Source organism: Scyliorhinus torazame, chromosome 14 (assembly GCF_047496885.1).
Source record: "Scyliorhinus torazame isolate Kashiwa2021f chromosome 14, sScyTor2.1, whole genome shotgun sequence".
In the NCBI taxonomy this organism is placed as follows: Eukaryota; Metazoa; Chordata; class Chondrichthyes; order Carcharhiniformes; family Scyliorhinidae; genus Scyliorhinus; species Scyliorhinus torazame.
This window is the reverse complement of record NC_092720.1, coordinates 208,651,508-208,669,466: the sequence shown is the minus strand read 5'-3', so window position 1 is coordinate 208,669,466 and position 17,959 is coordinate 208,651,508. Positions and strand designations below refer to the sequence as shown.

Here is a 17,959-nt window from a genome sequence, read left to right as displayed (position 1 = left end):
GGGCAAGAAAATATTGGTGGCACCTATCACTTCCCCTACCTAGAAAGCATAATTTCCTGTGAGGCAAATGTTAAGGTCAACGCCCACACAGGAATTGACAAAGAAACATCAGGGGCGGGATTCTCCACTGCCCAACGCCGAAATTGCAAAATGCGATTGGGCGGAGAATCAGTTCAGACGCCAAACTCGCGGCGGGTGCCAATTTAATGGAAAATCACAAATCTCCGTCACCTTGACATAGCGGGGACACAGGATAAAAGAGCGCGAGGAGAGCGGCGGAGACTCAGTGAAAAAGCGCGAGGAGAGCGGCGGGGACACAGGATAAAAGAGCGCGAGGAGAGTGTCGGAGACTCAGTGAAAAAGCGCGAGGAGAGCAGCGGGGACACAGGATAAAAGAGCACGAGGAGAGCGGCGGGGACACAGGATAAAAGAGCGCGAGCAGTGCGGCGGGGACACAGGATAAAAGAGCGCGAGGAGAGCGGCGGGGACACAGGATGAAAGAGCGCGAGGAGAGCGGCGGGGACACAGGATAAAAGAGCGCGAGCAGTGCGGCTGGGACACAGGATAAAAGAGCGCGAGGAGAGCGGCGGGGACACAGGATAAAAGAGCGCGAGGAGAGCGGCGGGGACACAGGATAAAAGAGCGCGAGGAGAGCGACGGGACACAGGATATAAGAATGAGAGGAGTGCGGCGGGGACACAGCTGTCGGAGAAGCGGCCTTCAGATTTTCGGTGGGAACAGTGGCCAGGGGTCTGTCGGGAAGGTAAGTTTTCCTCTTTAAAAACTTTAAAAACTTACCTTGAAGAATGACATCACAGCAAAGCAGTGACCTGATTGGCTGGTCAGGAAAGTGCTCCAATTAGCAAGAGACATTTAACTCTTCGTGTGTTGGTAAGTATTGTGATTGGTAAGTTAAAAAAAATCTTTATTCCTTTCACTTATTCATTATTTGATATTATATGTGTAATCAGTTACGGTAAAGTGTAAAAATGGCAGGAGATCCCAGACCCGTGTTATGCTCCTCGTGCTCAATGTGGGAGTTCAGGGACTGACTCCTTCATGTGTGGCAAGTGTGTCCAGCTGCAGCTCCTGTTAGACCGCATGACGGCTATGGAGCTGCGGATGGACTCACTTTGGAGCATCTGCGATGCTGAGGCGGTCGTGGATAGCACGTTCAGTGAGTTGGTCACACCACAGATTAGGATTGGTGAGGGAGACAGGGAATGGGTGACCAAAAGGCAGAGAAAGAGCAGGAAGGAAGTGCAGATGTCCCCTGCGGTCGTCTCCCTCCAAAACAGGTATACCATTTTGGATACTGTTGGGGGAGATGACTCACCAGGGGAAGGCAGTCGTAGCCAGGCTCATGGCACTGTGGCTGGCCCTGCTGTACAGACGGGCGAGAAAAAGACTGGCAGGGCTATAGTCATATAGGCACCAATGATATAGGTAACAAAGGGGATGAGGTCCTATAATCAGAATTTAGGGAGTTAGGAGACAAGTTAAAAGGTAGGACCTCAAAGGTAGTAATCTCAGGATTGCTACCAGTGCCACGAGACAGTCAGTTTAGAAATTCAAGAATTGTCAGAATGAATACGTGGTTTGAGAGATGGTGCAGGAGGGAGGGGTTCAGATTTTTGGGACATTGGAACCGGTTCTAGAGGCGGTGGGACCATTACAAATCGGATGGTCTACACCTGGGCAGTACTGGAACCAATGTCCTAGGGGGTGCTTTTGCTCACACTGTTGGAGAGGTTTTAAACTAATGTGGCAGGGGGATGGGAACCAGATTAGGAAGTTAGAGGTCAGTAAAGAGGCAGCAACTAAAGCCAGTAAGGTACTAGACAATAAACTCAATGTGACTAAGGGGAAGAGTAGACAGGGAAGAGATGATGAACGCAAAGGGACAGGTGGTCTGAGATGCATTTGTTTCAATGCGAGAAGTGTAGCAGGTAAGGCAGATTAACTTAGAGCTTGGATTAGTTCCTGGGAATATGATGTTATTCGTATTACTGAGACTTGGCTGAGGGAAGGGCAAGACTGGCAACTAAATATCCCAGGGTATAGATGCTTCAGGAGGGATAGAGAGGGAGGTAAAAGGGGTGGAGGAGTTGCATTACTGGTCAGAGATGATATCACAGCTGTGATTAAGGAGGGCACGATGGAGGATTCGAGCACTGAGGCAATATGGGTAGAGCTATGAAATAGGAAGGGTGCAGTAACATTGTTGGGACTTTACTACAGGCCTTCCAAAAGCGAGCGTGAAGGAGAGATACAAATATGTAGACAGATTATACAAAAATGTAGGAGCAATAGGGTCGTCGTGATCGGGGATTTTAACTTCCCCAACATTGAATGTGACTCATGTAATGTTGGAGGCGTAGATTGTGCAGAATTTGTAAGGAGCATCCAGGAGAGTTTTTTGGACAGTATGTAAATAGTCCAACTCGGGAAGGGGCCATACTGGACCTGGTATTGGGGAATGATCCTGGCCAGGTGGTTGAAGTTTCAGTCGGTGATTACTTTGGGAATAGCGATCACAATTCCGTAAGTTAGAATACTCATGGACAAAGACGAGAGTGGTCCTAAAGGAAGAGTGCTAAATTGGGGAAAGGCCAAGTATAACAAAATTCGGCAGGAGCTAGGGAATGTGGTTTGGGAGCAGCTGTTTAAGGGTAAATCCACATTTGAAATGTGGAAGTCTTTTAAGGAAAGGTTGATTAGAGTGCAGGACAGACATGTCCCTGTGAAAATGAGGGATAGAAATGGCAAGATTAGGGAACCATAGATGACGGGTAGAATTGTGAGACTAGCTAAGATGAAAAAGGAAGCATACATAAGATCTAGGCGACTTAAAACTGATGAAGCTTTGGAGGAATATCGGGAAAGTAGGACAAATCTCAAACGCGCAATAAAGAGGGCTAAAAGGGGTCATGAAATATCTTTGACTAACAGGGTTAAGAAAAATCCCAAAGCCTTTTATTCGTATATAAGGAACAAGAGGGTAACTAGAGAAAGTATTGGCCCACTCAAAGACAAAAGAAGAAATTTATGCGTGGAGTCAGAGGAAATGGGTGAGATTCTTAATGAGTACTTTGCATCGGTATTCACCAAGGAGAGGGACATGATGGGTGTTGAGGCTAGGGATGGATGTTTAAATACTCTAGGTCAAGTCGGCATAAGGAAGAGGGAAGTTTTGGGTATTCTAAAAGGCATTAAAGTGGACAAGTCCCAAGGTCCGGATGGGATCTATCCCAGGTTACTGAGGGAAGCAAGGGACGAAATAGCTGTGGCCTTAACAGATATCTTTGCAGTGTCCTTGAGCACAGGTGAGGTCCCGTAGGACTGGAGAATTGCTAATGTTGTCCCTTTGTTTAAGAAGGGTAGCAGGGATAATCAGGGGAATTATAGACCTGTGAGCTTGACGTCAGTGGTAGGCAAACTGTTGGAGAAGATACTGAGGGATATGATCTATTCACATTTGGAAGAAAATAGACTTATTAGTGATAGGCAGCATGGTTTTGTGCAGGGAAGGTCATGTCTTACAAACCTAATAGAATTCTTTGAGGAAGTGACAACGTTAATTGATGAGGGAAGGGCTGTAGATGTCATATGCATGGACTTCAGTAAGGCATTTGATAGTTTCCCTTGGCAGATTGATGGAAAAAGTGAAGTCGCATGTGGTTCAGGGTATACTAGCTAGATGGATGAAGAACTGGCTGGGCAACAGGAGACAGAGAGTAGTGGTGGAAGGGAGTGTCTCAAAATGGAGAAAGGTGACTAGTGGTCTTCCACAGGGATCTGTGCTCGGACCACTGTTGTTTGTGATATACATAAATGATCTGGACGAAGGTATAGGTGGTTTGATTAGCAAGTTTGCAGATGATACTAAGATTGGTGGAGTTGCAGATAGCGAGGGGGACTGTCAGAGAATACAGCAAAATATAGATAGATTGGAGAGTTGGTCAGAGAAATGGCAGATGGAGTTCAATCCAGGCAAATGCGTGATGATGCATTTTGGAAGATCTAATTCAAGAGCGGACTATACAGTCAATGGAAGAGTACTGGGGAAAATTGATGTACAGAGAGATCTGCGAGTTCAGGTCCATTGTACCCTGAAGGTGGCAATGCAGGTCGATAGAGTGGTCAAGAAGGCATACAGCATGCTTGCTGTATGAGTATTGAGTACAAGAGTCGCAGGTCATGTTACAGTTGTATAGGACTTTGGTTAGGCCACATTTGGAATACTGCGTGCAGTTCTGGTCGCCACATTACCAGAAGGATGTGGATCCTTTAGAGAGGGTGCAGAGGAGGTTCACCAGGATGTTGCCTGGTATGGAGGGTGCTAGCTATGAAGAAAGGTTGAGTAGATTAGGATTGTTTTCGTCGGAAAGACGGAGGTTGAGGGGGGACCTGATTGAGGTCTACAAAATTATGAGAGGTATGGACAGGGTGGATAGCAACAAGCTTTTTCCAAGAGTGGGGGTGTCAATTACAAGGGGTCACGATTTCAAGGTGAGAGGGGGAAAGTTTAAGGGAGATGTGCGTGGAAAGTTTTTTACGCAGAGGGTGGTAGGTGCCTGGAATGCTTTGCCAGCGGAGGTGGTAGAGGTGGGGACGATAGCATCATTTAAGATGCATCTAGACAGATATATGAACGGGCGGGGAACAGAGGGAAGTAGATCCTTGGAAAATAGAAGACAGGTTTGGACAAAGGATCTGGATCGGCGCAGGCTGGGATGCTGAAGGGCCTGTTCCTGTGCTGTCATTCTCTTTGTTCTTTGTTCTTTGACAGCGGCGTCAATGCATTCTGGAAGGCACGAACAGTAAACACCATTTGCATATCATTAGCGGGCCTGACCCGGTATTCTCCAGGGCCTCCGCGATTCTCCTCCTCCCGTGGGCTGAGTTCCCGAACGCGCGGTTCACTTGTGCTTTTACAGATCGTGAAACTGACGCCGTGGCTGATGAGGGAGAGAGTGGAAGTAGGACACAGAGAGGATCGACTGTGGGCTGCCGGGCTGGACACTGGCCAGGCTGGCTGGGGAAGCTGGTGTCCTGCCAGGGCTAGGGTAGGGAGAGGTGGTGGAGGAACAGGTCAAGCGGCTGGGGTAACCCCCCCACAGGATTGGGGCAGTGTCCGGGCACAGACCGCCATTACCGCAGCCAACTTGCTGCACACCCCACTGATCGCCCATCTTTGCCCCTAGTTCTGCAGAGCGACACTGGCCGTTTGGGTGCCCCCACCCCGAATCCCCACACCTACGTACACCACCCCCTCCACCCGGCCACCACACTCCGGCAGCCAACCAAGGGCAGCCCCTAAGGGGGCCACGGCGTATACCTCTGGCAAGAGCCAGATGTGTAACAGGCCGAAGAGGAGGTTCCTAGAAGGTGCCACATGAGACCTTGTGTGCACCAGCACCACCGGGCATGCTGTCGAAGACTCCGGCTGAGCAGAGAGACAAGGTGACATATCTGCCAGATGATGGCACACCTGGCACCGCAGGGGGTATGGGGGAAGACACCAGCTCCCAAGGTGATGGTGAAGGTGAAGGGCGCCCTGAAACTTTACGCCACAAGGTCTTTCCAGACACCGAGTGGGGACCTGTTTGGAATCCCACAGGCCTCAGTGCACAGGTGCATCCGTGGCATCAGAGAGGCCTATATACCCACGGCTCAATACATCTTTTGCAATGTGGACCGAGCCCACCAGGCTGTCCGGGCAAGGCCACCATCGCCGACATGCCCCGGTCCACAGGGTGATAGACGGGATGCATGTCCCCCTACGAGCACGTGCAGATCACAGGCCACCCTACACAAACCGAAAGGGGCTCCACTCAAACGTGCAGTGATATGTGACCATCAGCTGCACATCATACACGTCTGTGCCCGATACCTGGACAATGTGCACAACACCTTCATCCTGGCACATCGACTGTTCCTGAGATGTTTGAGAGGCTCCCCTTCCCCCACCCTCTTCCCTCCTCCCCGCCCTTCTCTCCCTCCCCACCCTCCTTTCCCTCCTCCCCCATCCTCCTCTCCTCACCCCCCCCCACCCTCCCTCCTCTCCCCTCACCCTCCCTTCCCACCTCCCCACTTCCTCCTCTCCTCACCCCCCACCCTCACTCCCCTCTCCCCTTTCCTCAAATAAGAGGACCAAAACCTCGCACAATACCCCCGGCCTTGTACAGTTGCTACACTATTTCCTGACCTTTATCCTATATTCCTTTATCAATAAATGCCAACTTTGCTTTATTGTTCCCGGCTGTACCAGGCTAGTGTTCTGCGACTCAGACAGGAGGACGCCCAGATCCCTCTGCATCCGAGCACCCTGAGGTCTGTCACCATTTAGATAAAAGTTGCTATTCCATTTTTCTGACCAAACTGGATGACTTCACACTTATCCACATTAAACTCCATCCGCCACATTTTGGCCCACTCTCCTGACATATCTCTACCTATCTGTAAGGTTCTTATTTCCTCATTGCAACTTGGTGTCCCATCTATTGTAGTGTCATCTACAAATTTGTTTTAGGACCTTCTATCATTGAATCCAAGTCGTTAATATGGACAGATACATAGATAAAGATCTTCAATAATCCTTTAATAAAACTGATCATCAAAAATTGGTGATTTAAGAACTGTTTTGCAGATGTAAACAGTGATGATATGAAGCGCATACAAACCACACCAGTTCACACATCATGTCAAATACAGACAGACTGTCAAATCAGCATTCACAGCAGTGTCACATCATTTACATCTTTAAACTGTTTTAATGTTAAATAAAATAAAATAAAGAAACACAAATTTATTTCCCTCCAATTTTATTACAGATTACCCACTGGGCCAATGACATTCTGGACACTATTTACAGACCTGTACAAACCCAGCCCAGTTTGTCAGTGTTATTTAATTACACAAGGAAGTTACATTATTGAAAGTCGGTGAGAGTTTGAAGTGAGATAAACTGACAGATTTATCACAATGTCAAGACAGAAACTAACTGGAGATTAATATTAACAGAAAATGATGGAAATACTCAGCAGGCCGGGCAGCTCGATAACGGCACTTACTCACTGCCTGAGCCCAAACTGAAGACAGCGAGTATCACAGCAGCAGCTGATCTCCCACCTCCGCTCCCCTCCCACTGAAAGCCAATGTGAGATTCACCGCTGAAAACCATGACAGTGAAATGTCCATCACCGTGAAGAAGGGAGAGGATTCGGGAGGTTTGGGTGGGAATATTGACAGCTGCTCAATGCAGAACTAACACTAACTCCTGGGAATTTCGACAAAGTGCAATAGTTAAGATTGTTTCATTTCATTTCCTCTCTTGTGTTTCTCTCTCTCTCGCTCTCTGGAGAAATTATTTTTAAACCCCCTGGAAAGCTGCCCGACCCCAGTTTGAGAATCACTGAACTGATTCATCTCAAACACGGTGATCTATCGCCACCTTCCGCCTGTGGAGCAACATTACAGGCAGGAAGGTCACCGGCTTCCTGCAGGTCACAGCTCATTCTACCCAGTAAGTTCCTCTCTACAATTGAGTTTCTATTTGTTTCTTCTCTCTCCCTCCTCTTTCCCCCCAGCCCTACAGAGGTCCTTGCTGATCTTCAGTTCCCAGTTCCCATACAGGGTTTATACCCGGAATGTTAACCTGGTTTCTCTCTCCACACCTTTAAACACTCCAGGCTGTTTTGTTCATTTCCAACCCCTGGTTTGTGAGTGTTTCTGATTCTCCTGCCTGTTCCCTATTGGTTTTGCTTCTATATACTTGTGAATTTTCCTTTGTACTTCCCTGGGTATTATTTAATTTTCCCGCTCTTGGATTTTCTCCTTTGTCATTTCCTTGCCATTGGTGATCAATCTCACCCTAGTTCCTCTTCCCTGCCCCGCTTAACGTTCAATTTCCCACCCGGAGTCTCGGAGACCCTGAGTTTATTTCTGTCTGGGTTTTAATTCTCCATCGCCTCTGCGCTTTGATTATTCTCCATTATCTTGGGGATTTTAATCTATTTTCCAGGAGTCACTGGAAAAGTTGCCGCGGGTTTGTTGCTCCTCACCGAGTAAGGAAACAAAAAACAAAATCTCCAAAACATTATTGTCACTCAGCTGGAATCACCCTGAGCTCAGGAACCATTGGAACCATCCGCACCCCCTGTGACTGAGACCCACACCCAGCAGCTGACAGCTGGCAGGAGGCAGGGAGATGGTGTGAAATTATGGGATGGATCTGTTAGTGACCTTTGATCCCGCAGATTGTCAGCGGGGCCGAGTCTTTCCCGTCACTAATCCATCCCGGACAGAAGAAGGGAAAGATTCTCTCAGTGAAAGTGAGGGTGAAAGTGTGGAGATGGGACATGTTGTCCACATTGTAAAATGACACCTGCCCCCCCTCATAGTCCAGGAAAACCCCGATCTTCCCGGGATTCACACTCGGGGTGAGGCGGGTCTCAGAGGGGGAGGTGGCGGCAAAATAACCAAATCCGGGCCCAAGCCCCAAAACCCAGAATCCAGACTCAGGGATCAGGGAGATTCCCGCTTTCCTGGTCACAGACTCTCGGGCCACTCCCAGCCACCACCCAGTCTTCCCCCCCACCCCCACCCCCACCTCCCAGTAATGTCTCCCTGATGTGAATCCCTCTGATCCCAGGACACAGGGCCAGGAATTAAACCTCTCCGGGGTGTCAGGCAGCGGCTGCTGTTTGTCTCCGAGTCTCACACTGGTCCGGTCCTCAGACAGGATGAGCCGGGGATGCGCTGTGTTCGGATCCAGAGTCAGAGAGGCTGGAGCTGGGGGAAAGTTAAAATAACACAGTCAGTGATTTAGAGAGGGAGGGGGAGGGAAGGGAGAGGGAGGGGTAGAGAGGGGCCAACGGGGTAGGTGAGGGAGAGGAGAGTGAGGGAGGGGGAGGGGGTCAGGGGAAAGAAATCAGAGCAGCAGAGCCAGGGAGTGGGTGAAGGGAGAGAGCAGGAAAGGAGAGAGGGAGTGTGAGAATGGAGTGAAAGTGAGGCAGAAGTGGGTGACGGAAAGCTGGAGGGTTTGAGAGTGTGGGAGCCGGATTACAGAGAGATTGGGAGAGGGTTGGGAAATAGAGGGTGTGGCAGGGAGAACAGGAAGTGACAGGGAGTGTAGGAGGGTGTGAGAGACTGAGGTGGAGGAGTAGAGGCAGCAGGTTAGCAGGGAGAGTGTGAGGGTGAGAGAGAGTGCCGAGGAATGAGTGCAAAAGTGGGAGAGTGTTAAAAAGAGAGGGGGGGGGGGGGATATTCGTAACCGAAAGAAGGTGGGAGGGGAAATGGGAGGGGAAGAGAGAGAGTGGGGGAGAGAATGTACAAGATGGGATGAGGAAGAAAGTGAAGGGATGGGGGATTGTGAGGGGGAGGGAGAGAGCAGGAGGAGGGGAGGGTGGAGGGAGAGAGTGGGAGGAGGGGAGGGTGGAGGGAGAGAGCAGGAGGAGGGGAGGGTGGAGGGAGAGGTATAGCGGAATGATGAGGGAAGAGGGAAGGAGAGAAATGGAAGAGAGAGTGTGGTTAGGTGGAAGATAGAATGGAAGGGGCTGAGAGAGAGGGTGGGAGGGGGACAGGAGATAGAGAGTGGGAGGGAAAGATGTTAGATTGAGCAGAGGGGACAGTGTGAGTGCATGGCAGGGAGAGAGAGATTGTGGGAAGGGCAGAGGTAAGGAGAGCGGATATGAAACAGAGAGAGAGAGAGTGTGTGGGAGTAATAGGCTGGGAGGAACAGGGGAGAGGGAAAGTGCAGATGGAGGGAAGGAAGGGGGAGAAGAGGGAGCGACACCCGGCCAGCGGATTGCCCCCCCAACTGTGGCGGCGCTGGACACGGACCGCAGCCACCACGCGAGGTCCCTGATCACGGAGGAAATGCGCCCCACGCCTTTGGGAAGTCAGCCCATCGAGGGCGGAGAACGTCCCAACGGCGTGCGGCGCAGTCAGCGGGTCCGCCATTATTAAGGGCCGGAACATCGGAATAACTGCACCACCCCCGGTTTCGGCATAAACACGGATTCTCCAGCCAATCGCTGAACGTGATCTCGGCGTCGGCAATCGGAGAATCCCGCCCTGAGTGTTGACACCAACGGAGAATCCGTGGACTTTCACGTCAGAAACATTGGTGCCACACCTGCACCGATTCTGCTACTATTAAGGGGCTCGCACCGGCGCCACGTGGAACACAATCGATTCGAATGAAAAACGGTGTGGGATTCGCCGGGTCTGTGATTGACACTCGGGAGGCTGACAAGCTGCAGCCGCACAGAAACAATTCTCCCCCCACACACACCATCCCAGCCAACACGGTGGCTGTAAGGAGAGCGGCACCAAGGTTCACGGACACAGAGCTCGAGACCCTCTTGGACGCCGTGGAGGAGACTAGGGCGACCCTGTACCCCGGCCCGGGAAGAAGGCTGCCCCACCCTGCCCCACATACCGGCCGCCATGGCTGGGTGCCCGAACCAGCGACCCACCCATTGGGCTGCATTAGTCAGATTGTTTAACACTGTTTTGTTTCTGAGTGTGTGTCCTCCACTCCCCCCCCAGGAGAAGGTCGCACACAACCTCCGGACGTGGCCAGCGGTCCGGAGGAAAGGGAGGTCGCCGAGGTGGAGCTCGGCCACGATTGAAGGACTGACACTCCGCTGAGCTGCGTTTCCCCAGGAAACATGTGTGAACCCCCCCCAAACTCACCCCCACACCACCCTCACCCCCACACCACCCTCACCACCCTCACCCCGCACCACCCTCACCCGCACACCAACCTCACCCCCAACATCACCCTCAACCCCGCACCACCCTCACCCGCACACCAACCTCACCCCCACACCACCCTCACCCCCGCACCACCCTCACCCCGCACACCAACCTCACCCCCACACCACCCTCATCCCCGCACCACCCTCACCCCGCACCACCCTCACCCCAACACCACCCTCACCCGCACACCACCCTCACCCCCACACCACCCTCACCCCCACACCACCCTCACCCCCACACCACCCTCACCCCCAACAGCACCCTCCCCCCCACACCACCCTCCCCCCCACACACCACCCTCACCCCCACACCACCCTCACCCCGCACCACCCTCACCCACACACCAACCTCACCCCCACACCACCCTCACCCCCGCACCACCCTCACCCCGCACCACCCTCACCCCTAACACCACCCTCACCCGCACACCACCCTCACCCCCACACCACCCTCACCCCCACACCACCCTCACCCCACACTCACCCCCAACACCACCCTAACCCCCGCACCAACCTCACCCCCACACCACCCTCACCCCCACACCACCCTCACCCACAAAAACCACCCTCATCCCCACACCACCCTCACCCCCACACCACCCTCACCCCATACCACCCTCACCCCCACACCACACTCACCCCCAACACCACCCTCGCCCCCACACCACCCTCACCACCAACACCACCCTCACCCCCACACCACCCTCACCCCACACCACCCTCACCCCCACACCACCCTCACCCCCAACACCACCCTCATCCCCACACCACCCTTGCCCCCAACACCACCCTCACCCACACACTACCCTCACCCCCATACCTCCCTCACCCCCACACCGCCCTCACCCCCACACTAACACCGCCCACCCCCACTCCCCCCACCCCACCAGCGTTTATTTTATCTTGTGAGTTGCAGGACCTGCTGGAGATAGGGTGGGTCTACCTGGCGTCCCCCGTCCCAGCCAGTGCCACAGCCGGAGCCCCCTCCCCCCGTGACCGAGCAGTGATGGGAGCAGCTCGGACACCAGCCCGAGGCCCGAGGCCCAGGACAACACAGAGCTCAGGTCGGAGGATGACACTGACTTCCCGTCACAGCGTCTCCAACACCCTCCCCCATCCCAGAGACACTCACCTCGGTTGGCCATGTTAGTGAAGAGGCTCCTGGGACACTCTCTGGTGCTCAGCACACAGCTGACCCGGTACAGCAGGTGGAGGTAGGAGTACCCGAGGGGGAGGACGGTCGGAGGGCCGATCCCAGGGACTAGCTGCCGTCCAGATGTACTCGGGAGTCTGGAACAGACAGTCCCATCGATAGTGGAGATGCAGTCGCAGAGCCAGGGACTACATGAGGGGATGTCGGCGAGCATCCAACACCTGCAGGCGCAGGTGGAGGAGTCCAACCGCGTGCCGGAGCAGGAGGTGGTGCCGACCATGCGTGTCACCCAGGGCAACACCGCATGGGTGGGGTCCAGAGTGGAGGGATTGGGGCGATGGTTTTGACTAAGGATCGGCATGCCCAAGGCCTGGGGCATTCTGTGCAGGCGCTGGCCGAGGCCCAGGACAGGGTTCAGGCCCCACAGGCGACCATGTCCCAGAGCCACCTGGAAATTGCAGCGGTGCTCCGGAGCATGGCCCAGTCACAGCGGGCCATGGCTGGGAACGTCAGCAGCATTGCCCAGGCCCTGGCCAACGTGGCGCAGACACAGAGGGAGGTGGCCCAGTCCCAGAGGGAGGTGGCCCAGTCCCAGAGGGAGGTGGCCCAGTCCCAGAGGGAGGTGGCCCAGTCCCAGAAGGAGGTGGCCCAGTCCCAGAAGGAGGTGGCCCAGTCCCAGAAGGAGGTGGCCCAGTCCCAGAGGGAGGTGGCCCAGTCCCAGAGGGAGGTGGCACAGCAGCAGTCTGTTCTGGCGCAGTCCCAGGTGGAGATGGTCCACTCCCTGTGCTCCTTGGATCTACCCCCAAATCTCCTTCACCCCATCCCCTCACCCCTGGCCCTGTCGGTCCCACAGTCCCAGCTCCTCAGCTGAGCTGCTGCCAACAACTGCTGCTCCCAGCTCCTTAAACTAAAAACACTGAACACAAACTGTTGTTCACTGACCCTTGAGCTGACCTCTGACCTGTGACCCCACATCAGGGTTCAGCCTCCTGCCCTGAGCCAGGATCTGAATGTGTCAACCCTCGGGACATCCTGAACCTGAAACGTTACAATCTCCAGTCAACTCAAAGGTCACTCCCACATGTGTTCCACACTGAAAACCAACACAAGACAATCTCCAGAATATATATTTCCTCACCCTCTCCATGTAATTAATATATTCTCTTTATATTCTTCCTGCCTTTTCCCACATTATACTCCATCTACTAACTGAACTATCAACACACGGCACGGTGACACAGTGGTTAGCACTGCTGCCTCACAGCTCCAGGGTCCCAGGTTCAATTCCGGCCTCGGGTGACTGTCTGTGTGGAGTTTGCACTTTCTCCCTGTGCGTGGGTTTCCTCCGGGTGCTCCGGTTTCCTCCCACAGTCCAAAGATGTACAGGTTAGGTGGATTGGCCATGCTAAATTGCCCCTTAGTGTCCAAAAGGTTAGGTTGGGTTACTGGGTTACAGGGATAGGGTGGGAGCCTGGGCTTAAGTAGGGTGCACTTTCCAAGGGCCAGTACAGACTCAATGGGCCAATGGCCTCTTCTGCACTGTAAATTCTGTGATGAACATCACTTTGGAGTCGGGGAGAGTGTGAATGGACTGAGGGAGGATCGAGTGAGCTAGAGGGGACAGGGCATATGCTGGAGGAGAGGGAGAGACGGTTAGGGAAGCTGGAAGTGAAGGAATGGAGATTGTGGGGAACAGTGTGTGGGAGTAGGAGAGAGAGTGTGGGATTGAGGGGTGTGGAACAGCAGAATGGTGAGAGTGATGGGATGGGAGACGAGGGAAGGATAGATAGTGGGAGAGAGGATGTACAGGGAGCAGAGCATGTGTGAGATGGCGAGGAGAGAGCTGTGGGTCGTGGGCAGAAGGGGTGTAGATAGAGGGTAGAGAGGGCAGAGGAATGGGAGGCGAGAGAGAAAACTGCAGCGAAAGGGGAGGTGGCTGGCAGCAACTTCTGGATGAGTGGGAGGGCAGAGAGAATTAGGGAGCAGAAGGGGAGAGGAATGGAGGAATGGAGAGGGGAAGGGTCTAAATAGGCTAGGGGTGGGGAGAAAGCAGGGGAGGGAGACAGTGTTGGTGCGTTACTTTCTTAACTTCTGCAGTCTATGTGGTGTAGGTACACCCACAGTGCTGTTAGGAAGGGAATTCCAGGATCTTGACACAGTGACAATGAAGGAATGGCGATATATTTCCAAGTCAGCATAGTGTGTGGCTGAGAGGGGAACTTCCAGGTGGTGGTGTGTCCAGGCATCTGCTGCTCTTGTCCTCCGAGATGGGAGCGGTTGTGGGTTTGGAAAGTGCTGCCTAAGAAGCCTTGGCAAGTTTCTGCAGTGCATCTTGTAGACGGTACACACGGCTGACATTGTTCATTCTGGTTAAAGGGATTGCATGTTTGTGGAAGGGGGAGCGATAAAACGGGCGACTTTGTCCTGGATGGTGTTGAACTTCTTTAGTGTTGATGGAGCTGCAGATAAGCTGACAAGACACTGGCAGTGGGGGGGTCAAGAGAGGTAATGGAGAGTTCGAACTGGGTGTCACCTGAAAACTGTCCCTCTTTCTGTGGGTGAGGTTACTTAGTGGCAGCAAGTAGATCAGAAAAAGGAGACGATCATGGATAAAATGCTTGAGAGTCTCCGATAATAATCTTTATTGTCACAAGTAGGCTTACATTTACACTGCAATGAAGTTACTGTCACCACATTCTGGTGCCTGTTCGGGTACACAGAGGGAGAATTAAGAATGTCCAAATTACCAAACCGCACATCTTTCAAAACTTGTGGGTGGAAACCGGAGCACCCGGAGGAAACCCACCCAGACACGGGTAAAACGTGCAGACTCCGTAAAGAGAGACCCAAGCCGGGAATCGAACCTGGGACCGTGGAACTGTGAAGCAACAGTGCTAACCACTGTGCTACTGTGCTGCACCCCTAGGGTGCAGTATGGAGGTGGGAAATGAAACTATTGCTGGAGATACTCTGGCTGTGATACAATCAGCAAGTGTGGAACCAAATAAAGACAGTGCCACAGAGTCGAGCAATAGAGGAGATAGTTTGGATGAGAATAGTGGTGTTGACCATGTCAATGTTTGCAGAGAGGTTCAGAGGGATGAGGAGGGATAATGTATTATACCCGTTATGTGTGTCATTTATTAGGACCATTCTGCGCTGTGATCGGGATGAAAATCTGGTTGCTGTGGTTCAAATATCCATGTGCAGAAAAATTGTACATTTATTTCAGGAGTGATCATTTCTGGAAGACTTTGTAGAAGAATGTAAGGTCAGAGAACAATTATAAATACAGAGGGATCGAGTTTGGGGATTTTGAAGTGGGGCTTTGTAGCCACCTACGTTGGCCAAGTCCCGATTTAAAATGGTGAACGGCAAAGGCTGAAGGGAAATTCAGCCAACACAGGCAGAAACCAGCAGGTGCAGGTTTGCTGTGTATTTAACTCTGCAGAAGCCCAGATAACATCGATACCAGCGACCATCAGCATAATAATGTAGCAGCCATCTACATACTAATGAGCAATCCCCGGGAACAATAGCAACATTTGGGACACACAAAACTAAGCCAGACTCCCCGGCGCCAGCAGGGTTAACGAAAAGAGGTTAACGAACACCTCAAGACCGCCCATCGATCAGGGAACCGCTCCAGTATTGGAGAAATCGAACCAAGCGATTGGAACGAAGTCCAATCACCTCGAACCAGGTACAGGGTCCGCCCCGAAAGGCGGGAAGCCCCTGGGGATTATAAAAGTTAAGCCCCAAGTTCAAATCGTTCTCCTTGACCGGGTCACTCAGCAACACGAAGCAACCCCTGAGAGTGAACGGTCCAAGCTGCCACATCCCTGAAGTAAGTCTCAAGTCGACGCTCGCTACGAGATAGGCGCTCCTAGCTCCCAGTCCGTACCGGCTTTGAATCCCGCAGTTTCAGATTCCGAACGAAAGGCCATTTGTTCCCCAGACCTGGTGGGCCAGTCCGAAGTTAAGTATAGGCCTGTTAGTTGCAGAAGTAGCTTAGACGTAGAATTTGTGCATGAGTAGCAATTACTGTGTATAATAAATGTGCTTTGATGTGGATCTTACTAATTGGTGTGTTGAGTTATTGATCATTACTTGGACTTGAACCTCGTGGCGGTATCATAAAGATACCTGGTGGCTCGAGAGCAAAGGTTATAAAACAGAGCCAATTGAACCAACCAAAAGTTAGCAACATATTACTGGCAACATTCTGTTGGAATCCCGAACTAGAAGTGGCTTAAACTCTCCGGGAGTACCCAAAAATTTGAATTAGAGATCCAATTGGGAACAGAAAACCACAAGTGTTCAAGCAGTTCTGATCAATCCTCATAATTCGCAAGTGTGTGTATGCATGCTTAACTAACAGGGCTATAAGGTAATACTGATAGATTATTTGTTGCAACAAAACTGTCGGGAGTTTGTATTTCGGAAATTAGTGAAAGCCGTACCCGTAATTACAGCACCACCTTAGTCCCCCTGTTCCAAATTTAAAAGAACCATTCGAATAGGAAAGATGGCAATGCAGGCAATGCAGCGCCTCATGAACCCAGAGGAATTTGCGGTCGCAGTGACCAGCAGCAGTAGAGTAGGACAATGTCCCGTATGGGAGGAAGAAATCAGGAAGTACCTCAAAGGGAAAGGATGGCCCCTTTGGAGCGAATTCTGTAACAATGAGGAATCAGGTCCCGGGAGTATAGGACATACTTGGTGGGAGAACCTGAGCAAGATTCACAAGAAGAGCTTAGGGAAAGCTCGCAAGCCGATGGCAATCATGTCCTGCTTGGCACAGTTGCAAGGCACAGAGGAGGTCGTTAGGACGCTCTGGAAAGAGGTAGAAGGCATACATCGAATGAGTAAGGTCGATGTCAGTGAGGTAGAAAGAGAGAACTTAAGAGTTGAGGAGGATGTTGGCAGCAAAAGACGGAGAGGTGGAGGATGCCAAGTGGGCAGACCAGTCTTGCCTGGCGCACTTAAGCAGCTTCCAGTCCATATGAAAAGGCCTATCAGGACACGCAGTCCTGGTACGTGAAGAAACCGAGAAGCAGGTAGAAGCATTGCAGAGGCAGTGTAGTGACCTGAAGGCAGCGTTAAGAGCACTCCATGCTGCCACCACAGAGCAAAGACAAAGCTCACTAGACCACGCAAAGTGCCAGAAGCAGATTGCAGAGCTGCAATCTCTGCTTTCAGTCCAAAAAGGATTCCAGGAAACCTTTGGAGCAAAGTTAGAAGAGGAAGACGGCCCTGATTGGGAAGAGTTAAATGAGACAGCGCAGAGATATGTTCAGGGAACATGTGCGCAGGGAAAGCCACAAAAGAGAAAAGCGCCCCAACCCCCCACAGAGCAGATAGTTCAGGCTCCAATGAACCCAGTAACCACCCACCGCACAGCCACATCGGACAATACGGAATATTTGTATACCACCCCCTTAACAGTGACCCAATTATGGGACACGTGCGAGAAAATCACACCGTTCCTCCCCACCTCAGACCCCCACCATTTCTTTGCCAGAGTAAAGCATCAGGCGACCATGTACGGCCTGGATGAGTGAGAGCACGTAAAGCTCACAGTTTTGAGTTTAGACCCTTCGGTCGTAGCAGCCCTTCCCGACCCACAGAATGTAGGAGGAGGCACCCTTGCAGAAATGCATACCGCGGTCCTAGACCCGATCGGGTATAACGGGGGTGACCCCGTAGATGGCCTCAACAAATGCAGGCAAAAGAAAACCGAGCACCCCACAGCGTTTGCTGGACGCCTGTGGATCCACTTTGCAGCTCTTTTTGGAGACTTAGACAGCACCCATTTGTCCCGAGACAACATGGCCAAATGGACCCGCACCCTTATCTCCCATGCCACAGAAACAGGACAAAAAGCTGGTGCGAATTATGATCCCTCAGAGGAGGCTCATAACGAGAAATGGGTTGTATAAACATTGTCCCGCACCTGGGAGCAGTCTGTACAAAACAAACCCGCAGTTAAAAATCCCGAAGAAAAGCAGGCAGAAATAGACATACAAGCCGTTAA

The 17,959-nt window shown here is 52.0% G+C and overlaps 1 protein-coding gene across 1 annotated transcript in view; it reads right to left on the bottom strand.

The window, feature by feature from the left end:
- Window positions 1-6,585: 6,585 nt before the first annotated feature.
- LOC140390422 (zinc-binding protein A33-like) overlaps window positions 6,586-17,959 on the bottom strand; it is a 41,422-nt gene continuing 30,048 nt past the window's right edge. The window contains exon 6 of the mRNA XM_072475565.1: window positions 6,586-8,796. Within this exon, the coding sequence (XP_072331666.1) occupies window positions 8,240-8,796 (557 nt within the window). The 3' untranslated portion in view covers window positions 6,586-8,239. The remainder of the gene's footprint in view (window positions 8,797-17,959) is intronic.